General features: G+C 55.5%; 1 protein-coding gene and 1 pseudogene across 11 annotated transcripts; both read left to right on the forward strand.

Annotated features, from left to right (window-relative positions):
- Window positions 1-856: 856 nt before the first annotated feature.
- CELF3 (CUGBP Elav-like family member 3) lies at window positions 857-14,798 on the forward strand. Of its 11 annotated transcripts, none has more exons than XM_059135208.1 (14): window positions 857-923; window positions 1,678-1,783; window positions 2,975-3,057; window positions 8,200-8,248; window positions 8,663-8,791; window positions 8,929-9,008; window positions 9,850-9,993; window positions 10,168-10,309; window positions 10,567-10,716; window positions 11,074-11,139; window positions 11,404-11,550; window positions 11,819-11,962; window positions 12,641-12,778; window positions 14,467-14,798. In XM_059135208.1, the coding sequence occupies exons 4-13, from the start codon at window positions 8,200-8,202 to the stop codon at window positions 12,766-12,768; spliced, it is 1,179 nt and encodes a 392-aa protein (XP_058991191.1). In that variant the 5' UTR covers window positions 857-923; window positions 1,678-1,783; window positions 2,975-3,057; the 3' UTR covers window positions 12,769-12,778; window positions 14,467-14,798. The 11 variants fall into 11 exon arrangements, 10 of the variants coding, with proteins under 10 accessions (XP_058991191.1, XP_058991192.1, XP_058991187.1 ...); XM_059135209.1 differs by having other exon boundaries at window positions 8,666-8,791; XR_009344990.1 differs by lacking the exon at window positions 857-923 and adding an exon at window positions 13,717-13,778 and having other exon boundaries at window positions 934-1,783.
- A 2,585-nt stretch (window positions 14,799-17,383) lies between these two features.
- LOC131808917 (transcription factor BTF3-like) lies at window positions 17,384-18,155 on the forward strand (annotated as a pseudogene).
- Window positions 18,156-18,648: the final 493 nt, after the last annotated feature.

Raw genomic sequence — 18,648 nt, forward strand, 5'->3', positions numbered from 1 at the left:
GGTCTTATCAGAGGTTCTTTGCATCTACTGTTTATTCAAAAAATAATTATTAAGCAACTATGTATGAGCAAGACACTGTGCTAGACCCCAAACAGTAAAATGCTGAATTAAACGGTGCCCAATTCTTCAAGGAGCTTACAAGTGATAGCTCTCACAGTCGTAACCACCTCACCACCGCTGTCTCCCTGCCCACGCACTTACACACACAAACCACCCAGAGGGAGAGAAGGGGGCGTTGGCAAATGCCAGCAAGACATAGTTTTTCTTGGATCCTTTTCCGGAAAATACACAGTTATCTCTCTGTGCTCATTTCACCCCGCTCTCTCCTCCCCCCGCCCCTTCCATCTTTCCTCTCTGGGTCCTCTTCTGCCCTTTCCCCCAGGCTCTGAGACCTGCTTCCCGCCCCATCTACATCTCCCTCCACTCCCAACCGTCCCAACTCTTTCTATGACATTTTCTTTTCCCCAGATTCTTTCCTTTGCTCCCCACACTCAGTCTCCCCAGATGCCGGCTCCCCTCTCCTCCTCCCCCCTGCTCCCCTCTCCTGGGTCTTCGCTTCCAGCACCGGGGACAGCTCCAGCCCCCGGAACAATGGACCCCACTTTAGGGCTCCTCTATAAATTCTCCATCTTAGTGTCTTGCCCAGCTCGTGACTGGGGAGTAAGATGGGGGAAGGGTTATTATCAACAGCACCAGCTGCTCTTCTTGGGGTGGGAAGGGAGTCAGGGAGGAAGGAGATAGAAAGAGGGCGTGGCTCTTGTCTGTATTGTGCGTCCCTCTCCAGGGTAGAGAATTTGTATTCCACCCCTGAGACTGACATCACTGATGTCAGGGGAAAGGAGGTGGGAGTGGGGAGGGGGGTGTGGAGGGGGGAGGTTTTTGTTGAGGAGAGCGCGGCCGGAGAGCAGAGCTCCGGGACCCAGGTGACCGGGAAAGCAGGCAGCCCCAGCAGCGGGAGCAGCCAGCAGCAACCCAGGCCCAGGGACCAGGGTGGGGGTGGGAGGGGGGCTGAGGGGAGGACCTGAAGGGGGGCGGCAAGGCAAAAGGGACCCCCGGAGCCCTGCCGCCATCAGAGATCAAGCATCTGGCATCAGGGATCTTCGGACCCAGCAGAAGAATCAGCCACAGGGGAGGTGTCCTCCCGGGAAAGCCAACGAGAGCTCCACCTGCCCCACATCAGGAGTGCTCCCCCCCAACCCCGGGCGCTGCTGGCAACCTACCAGGCCCCTAACCCCTAAGCCTCCATCTCCATCACCCTCCTCAGGCCCTTTCCCTGACTCCAGCTCTTAACCCCCAGTTCCCAGCACCCCAGATACCACCCTAATCCTCCAGATCTTGAGCACACTGACCCCCATTCTGGGATATTTGCCAGATCTCTGGGAGGGAGATCATTTGTTTGGGCTATGCCCCCTGGTGGCATGACAGTGTCTGCCTAGACCCCTGACCCCTAGCCCTCAACTCCCTGGGCCTCCTTTGTGTGAAGAGCTGCCCCTCTGCTCAGCACTGTGGTTGGGGGCCAAAGGGAAAGCCAGCCCCGGCTGGGCCCCGGCCCCCACCACTTGCCTCCTTGCTGGGCAGCTCCCCCTGGCCTTTGGGCCTCTCCCTGTTCCCCTCGGCCCCTCCTCCTGGGCCGCCCCAATGAAGGAGCCGGATGCCATCAAGCTGTTTGTGGGGCAGATCCCGAGGCACCTGGAGGAAAAGGACCTGAAGCCCATCTTCGAACAGTTTGGTCGGATCTTCGAGCTGACTGTCATCAAGGACAAGTACACCGGGCTGCACAAGGGTGAGGGGTCAGGCCAGGCTGGAGAGATGCCAGGGGTGGGAAGGGAGGCTGGGAGGAGGGGAAGCCAGTCTGGAGGGCTGGAGTAGCTGGAAAGGGCCAATGTGGAAGGGAAGAGTTCAGGGGCTAAGGAGTGGATGGAGGAGCTGCAAGAGAACAGCCAGGGTGAGCGGGGACTCGGATGCAGGCCTTAGGATGGCCTCTTTAGAGGAAGAGTTTGGAGGGGATGCAGAGATGTGGACTCCAGAGATGAGAGGGTGATGTCGTGGATGAACTCAAAGGAGGATGGAGGACCAAGAGATCTGGTTTAGGAGATAAGGAGCCAGCAGGGGTGTGTGTGTGTGTGTGTGTGTGTGTGTGCGTGCGCACGCACGTGTGTGTGTGCATGCATGTGTGTGTGTGTGTGTGTGTGCGTGTGTGTACACTCGCCTGGGAATCTTAGTAGGTCTCAGGCTCTATTGAGGTGGGGGTCACCCTGGCAAGAGTGGACATGGACTGGGCAGGGCAGCTCCAGGACCCAAGAGAGGGACCTGAGAAGCAGGGTGTGGAGGACAGAGACTGGTGTAGATCTGGGAAGTGTGGGGGCGGGAACTTGAGAGAGGCTGGCCAAGAGGCATTCCTTGGGCTTGTCCAAGGGCTGTGCACTCTTGCTAAGCAGGGTCAGGCCCCGGTCAGGACTTGGAGAGCTCCAGGCACTGTGGGTGGGGGTGGGGGGCCCACTGCCTGCCCTGTCAACTGGCCGAGGGACTTGCAGTGAACTGCTCTCCCTTTTCCTTCTCCTCTATCCCACTTTTCACCCTCCACCTGCCTCCCACAGAGTTGGAGAGAGATGAGGAAATAGGGAAAATGGGAGAGGAGAAGGGTGATGGGAACCAAGATGGAGGGAGGGAGAGGCAAAGGAGAAGGTGAAAAGAGGCCAGCAAAGGAAGAGAGAAACCACACCGCACACACTTGTCTGGCAACCACATGCCCCTTCTCCCCCCACACAAAGCCCCCTCTCCCAACGACTCAGCCCAAAGACTCCCTGGGGCAAAATGTCTGGCCCCTCTCAGACACCTTCCCACTCCAGCGGCCAGAGAGGGGCAAGAAGAGGCAAGCCTCCCAGTCCTCAGTGTCATGGCTGGGGGGATCCTTTTAGGGAGGGGTATCAGGGACTCACCCCCACCCGGTCTCTCTGCCCCTGCCCCTCCTCAGGATGTGCCTTCCTGACATACTGTGCCCGCGATTCAGCCCTGAAGGCCCAGAGCGCCCTGCACGAACAGAAGACGCTTCCAGGGGTGAGTCCCATATTCATAGGGCACTCCTGAAAAGGGTGCTAGAAGGGGCAGGGGGCTCACCACCTTTCTGAGACACAGAACTCATTTCCTACCTCCTCTCATCACCAGGAGGCCCCCCTCTCCTTCTAACAGCCCTCTTTCTTGCTGGAGATGCATTCATTTCTTCTACCTGGAGAGAAGGAAGACAGCGGTTAGCAGAGCAAATGTGACCTTTGTAAAGAGCAGGTGCAGCCCCTTCTCCACTTCCCAGCCTGCTCATGGGACAACACTTAGAGAGCTTAGCTGGTTGTGAGGCATGGGGAGAGACTCCGGATACCAAGTGTGTGGCAAAGTAAGCAGGAGGCACCCAGGCACTCTTTTGTGGCTCTGGGGATGGAATGTCTGACTGTGACCGGGACAGTGGGTACCTGCTGGACTAGCATCTCTGTGCGGGCTTCTGTGCTCTCAAAGACTCACCTCGTGTCTCCTAGGAAGAGCTTTGGGCATCAAGGTGGAGCAGAGCCCTGGGGGGCATGGGCTGGGGCAAGCAAGGGCAGGGGCAGACATCAAGTCTGACCCCCAAAGTGTGTCCAGGTCGGCAGGGGTGCCCTCCGGCATGGCCTCTCTCCTGAAAAGTCAGAGCTCTTTTTCTCTTCTTCTGAGATAGCTGTGCAGATTGTCCCAGGCCTGGGCTGGCAGGGATAGAGAATCTCAGGCTGCCTCCTGCCATGCAGCCTGGGGGGAAAGGTTGTGCGATTCTATTCCCATGTCTGTGTGCTTCTGTTGCCTCGCACCCCCTGAGCCCCAGGAAGTAATTCTGAGAGCTTACCCCATCCATCCCTCAGGCAAACATTTGCTGAGCCTGGCCTGGGTGCTGGAGCCTCTACCCCTTCCCCTATGTGGGGCATAGAGAAAAAGGCTGATTCTCCATTCCTTCCTGGGAGGGAAGTAGACAAAACAGACGGGCAAAGAGGGTGGGGGCATCCAGGAAAATCAGAACTGCTTCAGTCACTCCCAACTTCAAACCTTCAGTAGGTCCGTGACCCATTCCCTCTGTGGCCCTCACCCCTTAAATGCAGCTAAGAGAGCAAATCCCACAGTCAGACTGGCTTTCTCCCCTCCATCTCGTCCTAGTTGGTGGCAAGGCACCGGAACAGCCCTGGCCTATGGCATTAAGGATCTGTGTGTGTTCATGTGTGTTCGTGTGTGTATGTGTGTGTGTGTGTGCACGCACGGTTGTGAGAGAGAGAGAGAGAGAGAGCAGGCTTGGGATCCGGGGAGCCTGCGTGTGCGCGTGCATGTGCACATGTGTGCACGTGTGCCCTCCAGCCTGGCTGCGTGGGTGTGGGCACACTCTTCCCTGGGAAGCCTGGTTTCCATCACGTCACATTCCAACTTTCCTTTCTTTCCTTTCCTCTGTGGAGACTCCTGACAATTCAATAGTTTTCATCTTAGTCACAACGTCTCTTCTTTTCCTGCTGTCTTGCTAGGCAGGGACCTGGCCTGGGTCTGCCCCCTCCAGCTGTCTGTGAGCTCCGGCAGGGCTCTGACTGTCAGGGTGCAGAAGGTCTCTGCCCCCACTTCCTGGAAAAAAATATAGGCCCAGGGTGGCAGGTGAGGGAAGAGGGCATCTGGTTAATGATTGTCTAGCCCCGCCCCTGAGTGAGCTCCCAGGTGACACTGAGGCCTCCACTTCGGCCTTTGCCTCCAGACAGGATCCAGATTGGCTTGACAGAGCCTCTAGTAGGAAATGGAGGGGGGAGGTCCTATCCTCCAAGGGTACCCTTGTGCTGGGGGGCTTGGGGCGTCTAGGGGAGCAGATGTCTATGTCCAGGCTCTGCCTGACCCTTTATATCCCCCAGGTCTTTTTCTCTGCCACCTGCGTTCCTGGCAGCATTGTTTCCTCAAATAGTCGTTCAGTGTGTGTGTGTGTGTGTGTGTGTGTGTGTGTGTGTGTGTGTACGTGCGCACGCATGCCCATTTAGTGCATCCCCTCTGTGGGAAGTTTTTCCTGCAGTCTAACCTCCCTCCACACCCTCCTAATACAAGCTTTTTTTTTTTTTTTTTTTAAGATTTTATGTTTAAGTAATCTCTACTCCCAATGTGGGCCTCGAACTCACAACCCCAAGATCAAGAGTCACATGCTCTACCGACTGAGGCAGCCAGGTGCCCCAATATAGGCTCTTTTTTAATGGGAGCATTTAGTTCTCTCTCCTTCCTCCCCATCTCTGTCACCCCGAAATCTGCACAGTCCTGCTATATTAGGGTGATACTTCAGCTGCAGAGGAAGAATGGAGGCTGGACCTGTGGCTGTCAAGCCCCATTTCCTTTTCTCTCCCCTGAGTGTTCCCAGGACAGGCTCTGCCAAAGGCCTGTGGATTCTTCCTCCAGGAGGGTGTGGCCTCCTGGAGGTGGTGGTGGGAGGAACTAATTCTGCCTAGCCTGCCCTACGCCCTCTCTTTAGGCTGAAGTCACACTCTGGGGCTATGGGCCCTGCCTGTTGGCTCGCTGTTGGGCCAGTGAATTTGGGCCCCGTGGAAAGGATCCATGTGTGGTCTGGGACACCGGGTGGAAGGGAGTCAGGAGCCAGGGGTGGCAGAGAAGAAGGCCTGTGTCCTCTGGAGAATGAGATTTTCTGGAAATAGGAGCTCTTGCTGGAAGTGAGGTCTTTGCTATTGGTGAGAAGGATAAGGGCCTTATGAGTGACCAAGTCAGTGGGGGAGCAGTCTGAGTATAAATAGCCTCCTCTTCTTTGGGAGGCCCTCAGGAGGGCTTATCACCTGGCTGGTGGTGGTTAGGGAAGAGAGGCACCCGAGCCTGGGTTGCCAGGTAAACAGGGCCCAGCTGGACTCAGGGGAGGGGGCAGGTGTGCCCGAACTGAGCTAACAAAGACCGAGCTTCCCACAGGAAGTGCCAGGCCAAGAAGGAGAGCCTGGGCATGGGTTGGGGGGGGTGCTCTGAGGGAGGCTGTGTCGGGGACCTTCTGTCAATGTGACCTGTGCGGCACACAGCCAGTGTGTCTTTGTGTGAATCCCTATCAGCTGTGGATATTTACTGAGGTGCTATTTCTGTGCCTGGGAGCCCGTGCAGTAAGGGAATGGCATCCTTTCTTTCTGGGTCTCAGGTTCCCCGCCTTTGCCTAGAACCTCAGATCCCTAGGGGCATTTTGGGAAAGGGATAGTGTCAACTCAAGAATTCCCTGATGCTGTGGAAAGACCCTGGTGTGGAGTCTACGTCTTCTGTAGGAGGTGTGGCTGGGGCTAAGGTGCCTGTGTGGCCCTTTACAGCTTTACAGCGTGCAAAACTGAGCGCCCTGGGTGTCTAACCCCCACTCCTGCCCCCCCACATCTCTCTCTCTCACACACACATGTGCGTGTGCGCACACACAGACACACACACACACACACATGCAGGTGCAAGCTCCTGAGGAGATTGAAACTCGAAGGGATAATCCCAGATTGGTGGAGGATAAAGCTGGGGGCAGATTGGCTGGAGGATTTGGGTGACTGTTACCCACCTCCCCCCAGCCAGCTGCTCTTGGATCCATAAATGGGGGTGGGGCAGGACAGGGGTGTCCGCCAAGGTGCGGCTTAGGTTTGATCCAGGCCTGGGCTCCCTCACCAGCAGAGTCCTGTCGCACTGACTGGAATGGCTGGATACCAGGGTGGAGGGTCTATGTGTGAGAAGAAGGGTCAAGGGGCCCACTACCAGTCCTGTACTTCTCTGTGTGAAGTGATGACACACGAGATCCCCAAAGGCTGGAATACTAGAGCTGAGGGGAACCTGATTCACCACCATCTGATCTGCCCCACTGTTTTACAGAGGAGAATATTAAGGTCCTGAGGAGAGAAGTGACTTGTCCAAGGTCACCCAGCTAGTGAGTGGCAGGGCTAGTCCCTGAACCTGGATCTCCTGACCCCCAGTCCAGTGCCTTTCCTGAGGATACCCGTAGCTCCCCTCAGAATGTCAACAAATGGTTTCTTTTGTTTTATATTTTTGGTTACTGGAGCTAGGATAGCCCTCAGTAGCAAAATATTTTCAGACACTAAATACTGAGTCCTTCCCCTCCCTCCAGTTCTGAAGATGCCCCCTGCCCCCAGTGAAGGAAATCAACCTGCAGAAGTCATTGCTAAGTCCCCTCACCAGGCAAGATCATGGAGGGGGGAACTGAGGGGTGTCTGCATTTCCACTGGAGACCGAACAAAGGGAGATGCTGCAGGAGTGAAGAGAAGGGAGAGCTCTGGAGGACTTCAGGGTACAGGGAGAATGTCAAAAGAGCATGGGACAGCAGTTCTTCCTTCGGAGCCCTCTCAGCTGTGAGACACCAAGGATTTGACCTGGAGGAGGAAGGCTGAGGAAGAAGGGACAGTGTGGCCCCTGCAGAGCCTGCTCAGCACGAATCAGGAAGCTTGTCCTGGGCCCCTCCCCCACCTCCCAGCCCCCTCCAAATCCTCCACCCCCAGCATACCCTGTTCTCACCCCCCCACACACTCCTTCACCGGGTGTGTGGAGCAGCAGAAGTGATGACGTCAGCACGGTCGCCAGGGCGACGGGAGGGATAAATCAGGCTGAGTGGGCGGTTGCCATGGCGCGCATTCTCCCGTTGCCACGGAGACTGGGCATCTGCTCCCTTTGTGCTGCCCGAGTGCCTTCCCCCTGGGGTCAAGGGGTGTAGGGGGGCAGATAGAGAAGCAGACACACCTCTGGGGTCAGAAGGAAGTCAGGGTGTTCCTGGGTCGATAGTCTTCCTTGGGGCTGCTCACTGGAGAGGCCTGTCTTGCCCCTACTTTGTAAAATTGAGGCAGCTCTTGCTGAATAGCCCCTTGGTTGGGCTCCATCTGGGGAGCCAGGTCCTATGGGAAGTTCCATTCTCCCCCTAAAGAGAGCATCACTTGGTCAAGTTACCTGGGGCTTCACCAGGGCCTGGAGTGGGCCCAGGAGCATCCTCCTAGACATCCTGACCTCCCACTGCCTCTAATCTCCCCGGGTCCTAATCCTAAACAAGATTAGGCCCATCCCTCCCTTCCCATCATCGGTTTAGGGTTTAGGGCCTGGGGCTTGCTTCCTCTAGCCTCTCTGCAGGTCCCAGCCTGGGGGTGAGGGGTGGCTCTTATCGGGTTCAGAGGAGGTCCCCAGCAGTTGCCTTCTCTTCTCTCCTTTTAGATGAACAGGCCGATCCAGGTCAAGCCAGCCGACAGCGAGAGCCGAGGAGGTAGGTTCTGTACCCTTGGACTTGGGACTTAGGCCCAGGGCTTAGAGTAACTGAGGGACAGCCTCTCTTGAGGAAGGAAATATGAGAATTCCAAAGGGTTCCTGGTCAAGGTGTGGGTTGTTGTCAAAGGGGATGTCATCTAGCCCATTGTAGAGATGGCCAAACTGAAGCCCAGAGGAAAGTGCAAGCCCTTCAGAACTGTGCTGAGCACCCTATGTAACTGTATCCCATTTCCCCCCAAATCACTGGCATCACTGCTAGTAGCCTTAGTCTCAGGATAAGGGGAGTGCCTGGAGCTCCAGGGAGTTGCCAAAGGTGAAGGGCAGGATTTGTGCCTGTCCTGGTGGGAATAGAGTGGGGGAAAGTAGCCAGGGAGCCCTGAACATGCCCCTTGTCCTGTGCCTTACCCCCCAGAAGACCGGAAGCTCTTTGTGGGGATGCTAGGGAAGCAGCAGACAGATGAGGACGTCAGGAAGATGTTCGAGCCTTTTGGGACCATAGACGAGTGCACTGTGCTCCGGGGGCCAGATGGCACCAGCAAAGGTACCCAGTGGCTCCCCTTCCCCAGCCGGGCCCTCTGGCCTTTCTGCTCCTTTCCCCCTGGCTCCCTGGCGACAGGAGCATTGGGGGCCCTTGAGGGTGAGCACTCACCCTTTCCTCCTTGCTCTTGGATGCTGTAGGCTGCGCCTTTGTCAAGTTCCAGACCCACGCGGAGGCCCAGGCGGCCATCAACACCCTTCACAGCAGCCGGACCCTGCCGGTGAGCACCCCCACATTCACATTTCAGATGACATCCCCCCACCTCTGACCCCTCACCTCCAGTCCACAGGTCTTGCCCTCCTCTCCAGCCTCCTTCACTCCTCAGCCTCTCCATCTCCTGTCTCTTCGCCCACCTTCCTGTACACCCCACCTTCCCTGGCTGGGCATCGGAACACTTGCTTAGAGGCCCCACATGCCCTGGCCAACTGACCGTGCTCGTGGGGGGCTCTCCAGCAGAGTGTGTTTCTCTGATGGACCTAGCTGACTCTGAAGCTCCCTCAGCAGAGGCTGGGCAAGCGATTAGCTGGGCCTTGGCTGAGAGAGGATGCACCACTAAATAGAGAATTGCATTCTAGAGTCCAGAATTCTATAAAATCTCCGCACATGTTCCTTGGGTTTGATTTTGATTTAGCTCGAGGTGGTATTCAAATTTGAGGCTTCATGCTCTGAGCATACCACAAGGGTCAGGGTGTGGGGGTGGGCATCGTGGTGTGGGGACTGGGGCAGCTAGATGGGATGACCAGGCTGAGATTAAATATTGGCTGGGGATGATTTCCAGCTCGGAATCCTTACAAAGCCTGAGGCACCCTTCTGATTTCAATAGGCTATTCCCTTTCCAAACACGTGCCTTCGAGTTCCTCAACTTTTTGTAGCCTCTCGCCCATCCCGGCACAGGGGGAAGCTGGGATGAAAATCTTCCCATTGGACAGAGGCGCCCTGATGGCTGTCCTCCCCAGGAGGCCAAGCCTGGAGGGATGGAACCGAGGCCGGGCCTTGAGGGTTCTGAGCAGGAGAGGTCCCAACTCCTCTGTCCCTCTAACCGCCACGTGGCCCCTGCCCAGGGTGCCTCATCCAGCCTGGTGGTGAAGTTTGCCGACACGGAGAAGGAGCGAGGTCTCCGCCGCATGCAGCAGGTGGCTACCCAGCTGGGCATGTTCAGCCCCATCGCCCTGCAGTTTGGAGCCTACAGCGCCTACACCCAGGCCGTGAGCACTGACCCCGGGGGCCTGGGCTGGGCCCCTCCCCGCCGCCTCCTGGCCTCCAGGATCTGCCCCCACCCTTCTAGTGCCACGGTCCGTGGCTGGGAGGGGAGCCAGGCTGGGCATGGGGGTGGGGGTGGCAGGACCCGGCCCCACTGTCCTCTCCTCCCCTCCCTCCAGCTGATGCAGCAACAGGCAGCCCTGGTGGCGGCTCACAGTGCCTACCTCAGCCCCATGGCCACCATGGCCGCCGTGCAGATGCAGCACATGGCCGCCATCAATGCCAATGGCCTCATTGCCACCCCCATCACCCCATCCTCAGGTAAAGCCCAGGGTAGGCAGGCCGGGCTGGGCTGGGCACAAGTGGGACAGGTCGGTGTGTATGTGGCGGGGAGGGGACATAGGGCACTGCTCAGGGAAGCCAGAGGGCCTGAGAGGGACTCAGGGGCAATAGAGTGGCCTGCTTCCTCCCTAATGCCTGCAGCCTTGCTGACTGGTTCTCTGTGTTTGTGTGTGTGTGTGTGTGTGTGTGTGTGTGTCCGCTCCTCTGCTCTGTCTCTGTCGCTTTCTCCTCCCCAGGAACAAGCACCCCTCCTGCCATCGCCGCCACGCCCGTCTCGGCAATCCCTGCTGCCCTGGGCGTCAACGGCTACAGCCCGGTGCCCACCCAGCCCACCGGGCAACCTGCCCCTGATGCTCTGTATCCCAACGGGGTTCACCCCTACCCAGGTGGGGGTCTCTGCCTGCCCCCCTCCCTCCCCAGCAGCTATCAAAGCCACCGCTCCCAATGCCCACAGACAGCTGTGGTGCACCCTCCCTCTGCAGGCCTCAGGGTCATAAGGTGCTTTCTCTGCTCTGGCATCCTTGGGCTCAGAGGCTCCTGCCCATTCGTAGCCAGGGAAGCTGAGGTTTAGAGAAGTCCAGGGTCGCACAGGCAGTCAGACTCCACGCTCTGCGCTCTTCCCACCACCCTGTGCCTTTGCGCGCTATCCTGTCACACCCGCGCCCCGGGAGGCTGTGTTCCCCCCCCACCTGGCCTTTGCTCTGCGTCCTCCCCCGCCTCACAGTTGGTGCTGCTCTCCCCAGCCCAGAGCCCTGCGGCACCTGTGGACCCCCTGCAGCAGGCCTACGCGGGGATGCAGCACTACACAGGTGAGGAGCCCAGGGCCCATGACAGGAGGGACAGCGAGGGAGAGAAGCTGGTCTTCCAGGCACCCTGCCCTGCCAGCCACCCCCTGGGGCTTCCTGATGGGTCCCATGGGTCCTACGTTAGGGGTAGTATACCCAGAGTTCAAGGGCTGGTCCACCCCACTGGCCTGGGCTAGGCGAAGGGAGACAGGGCTGGCCAGAGGGCCCCAGGGGCTAGGGGAGTTCCGAGACCCCCACTAGCTCTCCGTTCTCCCACCACCCCCTCAGCAGCCTACCCAGCAGCCTACAGCCTGGTCGCACCTGCGTTCCCGCAGCCTCCACCAACCCTGGTCGCCCAGCAGCCCCCACCTCCTCCCCAGCAGCAGCAGCAGCAGCAACAGCAGCAGCAACAGCAGCAGCAGCAGCAACGGGAAGGTGCGGCCTGGGCGCCCTTCTCCTGGGCCAGAGCCTTCAGGGAGAGGAGCGCCCTGGTCCTGGGCTGGGAACTCCCTGTCACCTGCTCCAAGCCTGACTCTGGCCCTATGTGTGGGAAGAAAATGAGTGGGGCTGAGGTGTCTGGTGCCCTGGCCTGCATGTGGGGGCTGGGATGGGAGGGTCCCCCTGCCAGGGCCTGCTTTCCGTGGGGCCTTTGCCCTGCGTTTCCCAATTCCTGAGCTCTTCCTCTGTGTCTGCTGCCATCCAGGCCCTGACGGCTGCAACATCTTCATCTACCACCTGCCCCAGGAGTTCACGGACTCAGAGATCCTCCAGATGTTCGTCCCCTTCGGCCATGTCATCTCAGCCAAAGTCTTTGTTGACCGGGCCACCAATCAGAGCAAGTGTTTTGGTAAGACTGTGGTGATCCAAAAGATACAGTACAGTTTTGCCAAACTCCAAATATGGATAAGGTCTGAGACATTTAAAGGCATTCATGGTCACAGTGGGCCCAAATTTTGAAATCCAGATTATCCAAGGTCAGAAGGAACCTTTCTTACACCCTCAGCATGCCATACCGGCTGCTATCTAGCTCTTCCTCCAAAACCTGCAACTCCACCTTTTCTCCTTGAGCACTGGTCAAATTCATGCTCCCAAAAGTCTGGAAGAGTCTCAGGAACGGGATGTTTGGTTTTCAAAAGGAAAATTTAGGGAGTGAAGTCTTTTGCCTTCATGTCTTTGAAAAGTTGCTTCAGGGGAGAAGGAGCCTTGTCCTCCCTGCTTGAGAAGTCACAAAGGGCCAGAAGTGGTCTGTGTTTTCAGAAGGCAGGTTCAGAGTTATCCAGGCTGAGGAAGGGGCTGCCCTTCAGAGAGTGCTGGAAAGAATGTCCAAGAGCATGTTGAGTGGCTGCACTGCGTTTCCTCAGCCTGTCAATCAGCTGCTCCCCATCAAATGCCTGCTGTGTGCCAGGCCCTCAGGTTCCCAGGAGGAAGGGAGCTGGGAAAGCAGGGAACCAAGGAGCAGGTTCTGGCCCTAAGCACAGGCAAGTGAGGTGGGGTTGGGCTGGGCCTTATGCCCCTCTCACCTCAGGCTTTGTGAGTTTCGACAATCCGGCCAGTGCCCAGGCTGCCATCCAGGCCATGAACGGTTTCCAGATTGGCATGAAGCGCCTCAAAGTCCAGCTAAAGCGGCCTAAGGATGCCAACCGGCCCTACTGAGGGCCCCCAGGTGGGTCTTGCTCCCATCCTGTGACCTCTTCAACTCCCTCACACTGAAGCCAGGGCCCTCACTTGGAATGCCCCCACCCCATGCTCCCCTAGCCTCAGGGATGCCCACCCTACCCTGCCTGACTCTGTGCACTTGAAGCTGGGGTCTGGTATAGTTCCTTCTGCTGTCACCCTTTCAGTCACTTTCTGCTGTCACCTTTCAGTCACCTGAGTCATTCTGTCTCTCTCTCTCACACACACATATATACACCTGTGTGTGTGAGTGTACACACACACACACACACACACACACACACACACACACACTGTGACCCCAGAGAGAGCCAAGTCTGTCTAGATCTGTGTCCACTTCCCAGGTCTTCCTCAGAATTTGGTGTCATTTGTCTGGTCAGTGTCTATGTGTTTGTGTGTGTCTCTCTTATTCGTTTTCCTTTGGGTCAGAGTGGAATTAGAGGAGTAGAGTTGGAGAAGTAAGGGGGCTGGTGTAGGATACTGGAGGGTTCTACAATCGTGGCTCCTGGAATATCTATCCTCCTGAGAGGTGGGGACATTAGACCCTCAGCACCCTGGACCCCATGTAGTATAGACCCTGGGCTCTTGTGCAATATAGATCCATGGGGCAGTGCAGAGTGCACAGAACAGACTGGGGGAAGTCCAAGTTTCAGGCCTCCTAGGAGCAGCTTTGGTTTAGGTGGAGGCGGCTAAAATGCTGGACCGCCCGAATTTCACAAAATGGGTCCCCTCCACCCAACTGCCATCATCACCTTAGCCTCGTGGCCACAGAGCTGTGAGCTTTGGTGACTTTTGTGTTTGTTTAATCTCCTTTGGACCAAACCCCTGAAAAAACACAACCCAAGAACAATACCCACATTTTCTGTTTCTCCCCCTTTCCCCCCAATCCTGGCTGCTTAACTCCCCCCACCCTGGGGGCCCCCCCAGCCCAGGGCCCGTGTCCATTGTCGGCCGAAGCCCCCATCCCCGGACCCCTGCTCCGGGCCCCTGTAAGTTGCATGGAACGAGCGTGTTGTCTTTGGAGCCGATTGTTTGTTCTTTGGGGAGGGGGCCGCGGAGGGAAGCGCCCCTCAGCCCAGGGTCAGGGCCGGGGGCAGCTCGCGGGATGTGCTTGGTCAACAGTGGTTGGTGACTGTGGTCTGTGTTCTGTGCATTTCTCTCTTGCTTTCTTTGTTCCTTTCTGAAAAGGAATGAGAGCACTCTCTAGGGTCTGGGGGTCTCAGCCCCCAAGTCTGCAGCCCTAAGCCCCATTCCAGGTCCTAGCCTGGCCGCCTTGCTCTTCCTCCAGGTGTCTGTCTGTCCGCTGCCCCTTCTCCTTTCTCTTAGCTATCTCTGCCTGCCTGCCTGTTGTCTCACTCCTTTGCTTTGTCCCCTCCAGTCCCTGTCTCTCTGTCTTCCAGCCTTTCTTTCTCTCACGGGCTGTGTAAATACCTCCTCCTGAATACCCTTTGGTCTCCTGTATCATGGGCCCTCTCCCTCCCATCTCCTCCATCACTGTCCCTCGTCCAACAGCTGGGGGGCTGTCTGGACTGAGGCCTTTCTGATGACCTGCTTTCCCCAAGCTTTCCCCATCCTCTCCTGCGTCAGCCAGCCCAGCTACCTCTCCTTTGGCAGGGCCTGTGACCTGCATTGGCCGGGCCTTCCCTACAGCTTCACTCATGTCTCCTTACTTCACAGGTCTGGAGACACCAGAGGAAGGGGCACCACACCCCTCTCCCCACGTCTGGTCCCAGCCCTCTCTGCACACCTGCCCGGGGCCTCGATGGGGCTCTGGGGGCAAAAGCTGCTTCACAGCCCTGGGGGAACAGGACACCGGCCCACTCCCACCACCCTGCCCCTCCTGAAGGGCCTATTTCCTCCCAGGTGCCCTTTTGGCCTTTGTGAGGGAGCAAGGGACAGGCTCAAAGGCTCCGGGCTATCTGCCTTCTGCTGGGGTTCCTGTGGTGACCTTCTGTGCCCAGCTTTCGCACTTGCCTCCCCCACCAGCGGGCCTGTGGCCCCCGGGAAGACAGAGGGGCCTCCCATAAGCTCCCCACCTCACCTTCACCCCAGCCTCTTCCCCACATTAGGGGTTTCTCCGAAGCTGGTTCTCACACTCCCTGCCACCCTCAGCTAGAGGTAGGATATCCCTGAACCCTGGGCTCCCAGCCCTAAAACTCACTGCCTCCCCCATGGGCCCCCTCTAAGGAGGGTGTGGGGGAGCCCTGAGGGCCGCCTCTCGGCCGGTCAGCCACAGAGACCCTCCTCCTCTCATGAGGCAAAGACCTCCCCCGAAACCCCTAAGAATGTTTACAGTCTCTGCTGGTCCCCTCCGTGTAAATACCACTACCACCCGTGCGTTATCCAGCCCGGCCTGGCCCGGACGCTGCCGTCTCTCTTTCTGGGAGTTTAGACAATGTTTCCCTTGGATTTTTTCTCTCTCTTGATTTCTCCCTTTGCTTTGGGGGTAATTGGGTATATGGGAGGAGGGGTGTGGGGAGGGGTTACAGGGGTTTATTACCTGATCATTTTCTTTAGGAAGAAGTTTTAGGGGAAAAAAATGGGCGGTGGGGGGTGGGAGTGCTAAGGGGAGACTGGGGAGTCCATTTCAGACACTTCTCTATGCTTAACTTATTTATTTATTGCATTTTACTTTTAAAGAGTTGGTCTTTTCTGTCTAAATAAAGAAAAAAGTTTAAAAGCATCAAATAAGAGTCTTGGAAAGTTGAGGGTAGGGGATTTTGTGCACTGGGGAGGGGACAAAGGTGGGTGGAGGGGAGGTTTGGGAGAGAGACCTGTCAGGAGCGTCTAAGACCTTTGAGCTGGTCCAGGTCTTGACCATAGCTTCACGATCCCATTCTTCCACCCTTCCTTGGGGCTTAATCCTGGAATGCTCTGCAGCACTAGGCACAGAGGGAAGAAAGCAGGTCAGCAGGCCTTTCTTGTATCTAGCCCTGTCCCCCCGAAGGCTGGGGACTTGAGTCTCACATTCCTGGTCTCCATTTCTCCCTTGTTTGTGGGGGTGAACTGTCCCTGCACCCATCAGTGGGATCCAGGGAGCTACGATTTTGCTCTGCGATTCTGTTACAGGCCCTTTATGTACATTTCCTCCCTTAACCTCCCAACAACTCTGTGAGGCAGGATATAATTTTATAGACAGGTTAAATAAAAAGGGCTTGGGAGGGTAACTAACTTACCCAGAATCACAAAGCTACTAAGGGATGGCTGCGGGAAGGAGGCCCAATATGTCAGACTCCAAAGCCCATGATTCTCTCATCGGGCAGGCCCCATTACCCGTTCTTTGACCCAAAACAGAGATCCCAACAAGTACCAAGCAGGCTGCGGCAGTGAGTCCTATCACGCAGAAGGTGGACTGCGTAAGCCCTGAGGTCCCTCCGCTTTGGGTCTTCTTTTGATTCTTCTCTGTGAACTGCCTTAGGGTTGGGTTCAGGGGGCTCACATGGGCTCACATGGGCTCACACAGGAGTAGTGTGTGACTTCACAGCATCTCGGCCACTTGATTTTAGCAGCTACCTGCTATCCCACCCTCATTATGCTCCCTACTTTAAACTTGCTTACCTTCCAGCCCAGCCAGCCTTAGGCCAGGGTTGTCCCAGCTGAGCACATGGATGTGGCTCCTCACCACCCGCCCCCACATCGGCCCCATACTTTGGCCTTCTCTTAAACTGCTCCAAACTAGTAAAAGTAGTAAAAAGAGAAGCAACGTGTGAAGTACAATAGAAACATATCTGGATATTCTTTCAGGGAAAAGAGTCTCTTAGCTTGGCAGAGATCAGGGATGGGGCCTTACTCAGAAGAGAATCAGGTAGGAACATCTGAAATCTCGAATATATAGGTGTGTGTGTGTGTGTTCACAGACAGGCAGAAGTGTGTGTAAGGACAGCAGGAGTTGGTATCAACACCAGGAATTCTCCCTTGAAGTGACTCGCTTGTGTCCTCACCACAGTTTCTGGGTCAGGACAGAAAGATGGAAGGTGAATTTTAGACCAAAGAGCGTTTCCCAAAGTGTTATACTGGTGGGTTCTCGTAGGATGGAGGAGAGGGGAGGCAAAAGACTCCAAAATCTCCTCCTCCTGGTATCCTCCCTGATCACAGGCAGCCCCTTGACAAACACTGAAGACTACTTATTGTCATTGCTCACGGCTGTGTCCCTCCCTGCAAGACTGCCGTCACATTTTCTCCGGGGAAGCAGCAGATACAAGTGAAGTTGAAGGATGAAGAGGGAAACACAAGGGCAGTCTTTTGGGGGACAGGAAGCATTTTGGGGCAGGGATTCTCCAGGTCCTTTTTTTTTTTTTTTTTTTTTTTTTAAAGATTTTATTTATTCATTTGACAGAGATCACAAGCAGGCAGGGAGGCTGGCAGAGAGAGAGGAAGGAAGCAGGCTCCCTGCTGAGCAGAGAGCCTGATGTGGGGCTTGATCCCAGGACCCTGGGATCATGACTGGAGCTGAAGGCAGAGGCTTAACCCACTGAGCCACCCAGGCACTCCTTTCCAGGTCCTTTTTAAAAATTATTTTAGAGCTGCCATCTTGCGTCCCCGCGTGTGTGCACCTAATCTCAGCTGGTCTGCCCGAGACCCCCTGAGCGCCAACCCTAGTCCCCCGCGCAGTCCCATTTCCACTCCAACAAGATGAAAGAAACGATCGTGAACCAGGAGAAACTCGCCAAACTGCAAGCACAAGTGCGCATTGGTAGGAAAGGAACTGCTCGCCGAAAGAAGAAGGTGGTTCATAGAACAGCTACAGCAGATGATAAAAAAACTTCAGTTCTCCTTAAAGAAGTTAGGGGTAAACAATATCTCTGGTATTGAAGAAGTGAATATGTTCACAAACCAAGGAACAGTGATCCACTTTAATAACCCCAAAGTTCAGGCATCGCTGGCAGCGAACACTTTCACCATTACAGGCCATGCTGAGACAAAGCAGCTGACAGAAATGCTACCCAGTATCCTAAACCAACTTGGTGCAGACAGTCTGACTAGTTTAAGAAGACTGGCTGAAGCTCTGCCCAAACAATCTGTGGATGGAAAAGCACCACTTGCTACCGGAGAGGATGATGATGATGAAGTTCCAGATCTTGTGGAGAATTTTGATGAAGCTTCCAAGAATGAAGCAAACTGAATTGAGTCAACTTCTGAAGAAGATAAAACTTAAAGAAGTTACTGGGAGCTGCTATTTCATATTATGACTGCTTTTTAAAATTTTGTTCATGGATCTGATAAAATCTAGATCTCTAATATTTTTAAGCCCAAGCCCCTTGGACACTGCAGCTCTTTTCAGTTTTTGCTTATACACAATTCATTCTTTGCAGCTTATTAAGCTGAAGAGGCCTGGGAATAAAGTTTGAAACAAGATTAAAAAAAAATTATTTTAATTCTAGTATAGTTAACAGTGTTATATTAGTTTCTGGTATACAATATAGTGAATCAGTAAGTCCATACATCACCCAGTGCTCATCATCTCCAGGCACTTTCATGGGAAAACATAGGACACTTAGGGTCAGAAAAGGAAGTCCTGAACTTGTACCTTGTATAAACAGATTTCTTTGGCATCATATTAGCTTCAAATATAGTAAGCAGGGTATCAAGGAGGGTAGTTCTGTTAGCTCCCAAAGTTCACTACCACCTCTTCTGAGCAGGAGAGGTCTGAGCAGTAACAAAATGAGAAAGCAGAGGAAATAAGAAATGAGAATAATAGGATCCCCTAAGTCAGACCAAGCAGAATGAAACTCAGCTGCTGCTTCTAAAATGATCAAGTTACTGTTCCCATGTTAATGGTAGCATTAAGAGAAGGGAATGGGAAAAGAACTTACGGCAGAAGAGTGGAGCTGACAGATTAATAGCAGGGATTGGGAGAAG

This window comes from Mustela lutreola, chromosome 10, assembly GCF_030435805.1.
Source record: "Mustela lutreola isolate mMusLut2 chromosome 10, mMusLut2.pri, whole genome shotgun sequence".
Classification (NCBI taxonomy): Eukaryota; Metazoa; Chordata; class Mammalia; order Carnivora; family Mustelidae; genus Mustela; species Mustela lutreola.

What these genes read in the sequence shown, in the direction of transcription:
- CELF3 (XM_059135200.1), top strand. Translation starts at nt 1,639, where the DNA reads ATGAAGGAGCCGGATGCCATCAAGCTGTTTGTGGGGCAGATCCCGAGG. An exon ending in GGGGATGCAGCACTACACAG is followed by an intron (nt 11,140 to 11,403) that starts GTGAGGAGCCCA and finishes CCACCCCCTCAG; the next exon opens with CAGCCTACCCAGCAGCCTAC. An exon ending in GCAGCAGCAGCAACGGGAAG is followed by an intron (nt 11,551 to 11,818) that starts GTGCGGCCTGGG and finishes GCTGCCATCCAG; the next exon opens with GCCCTGACGGCTGCAACATC.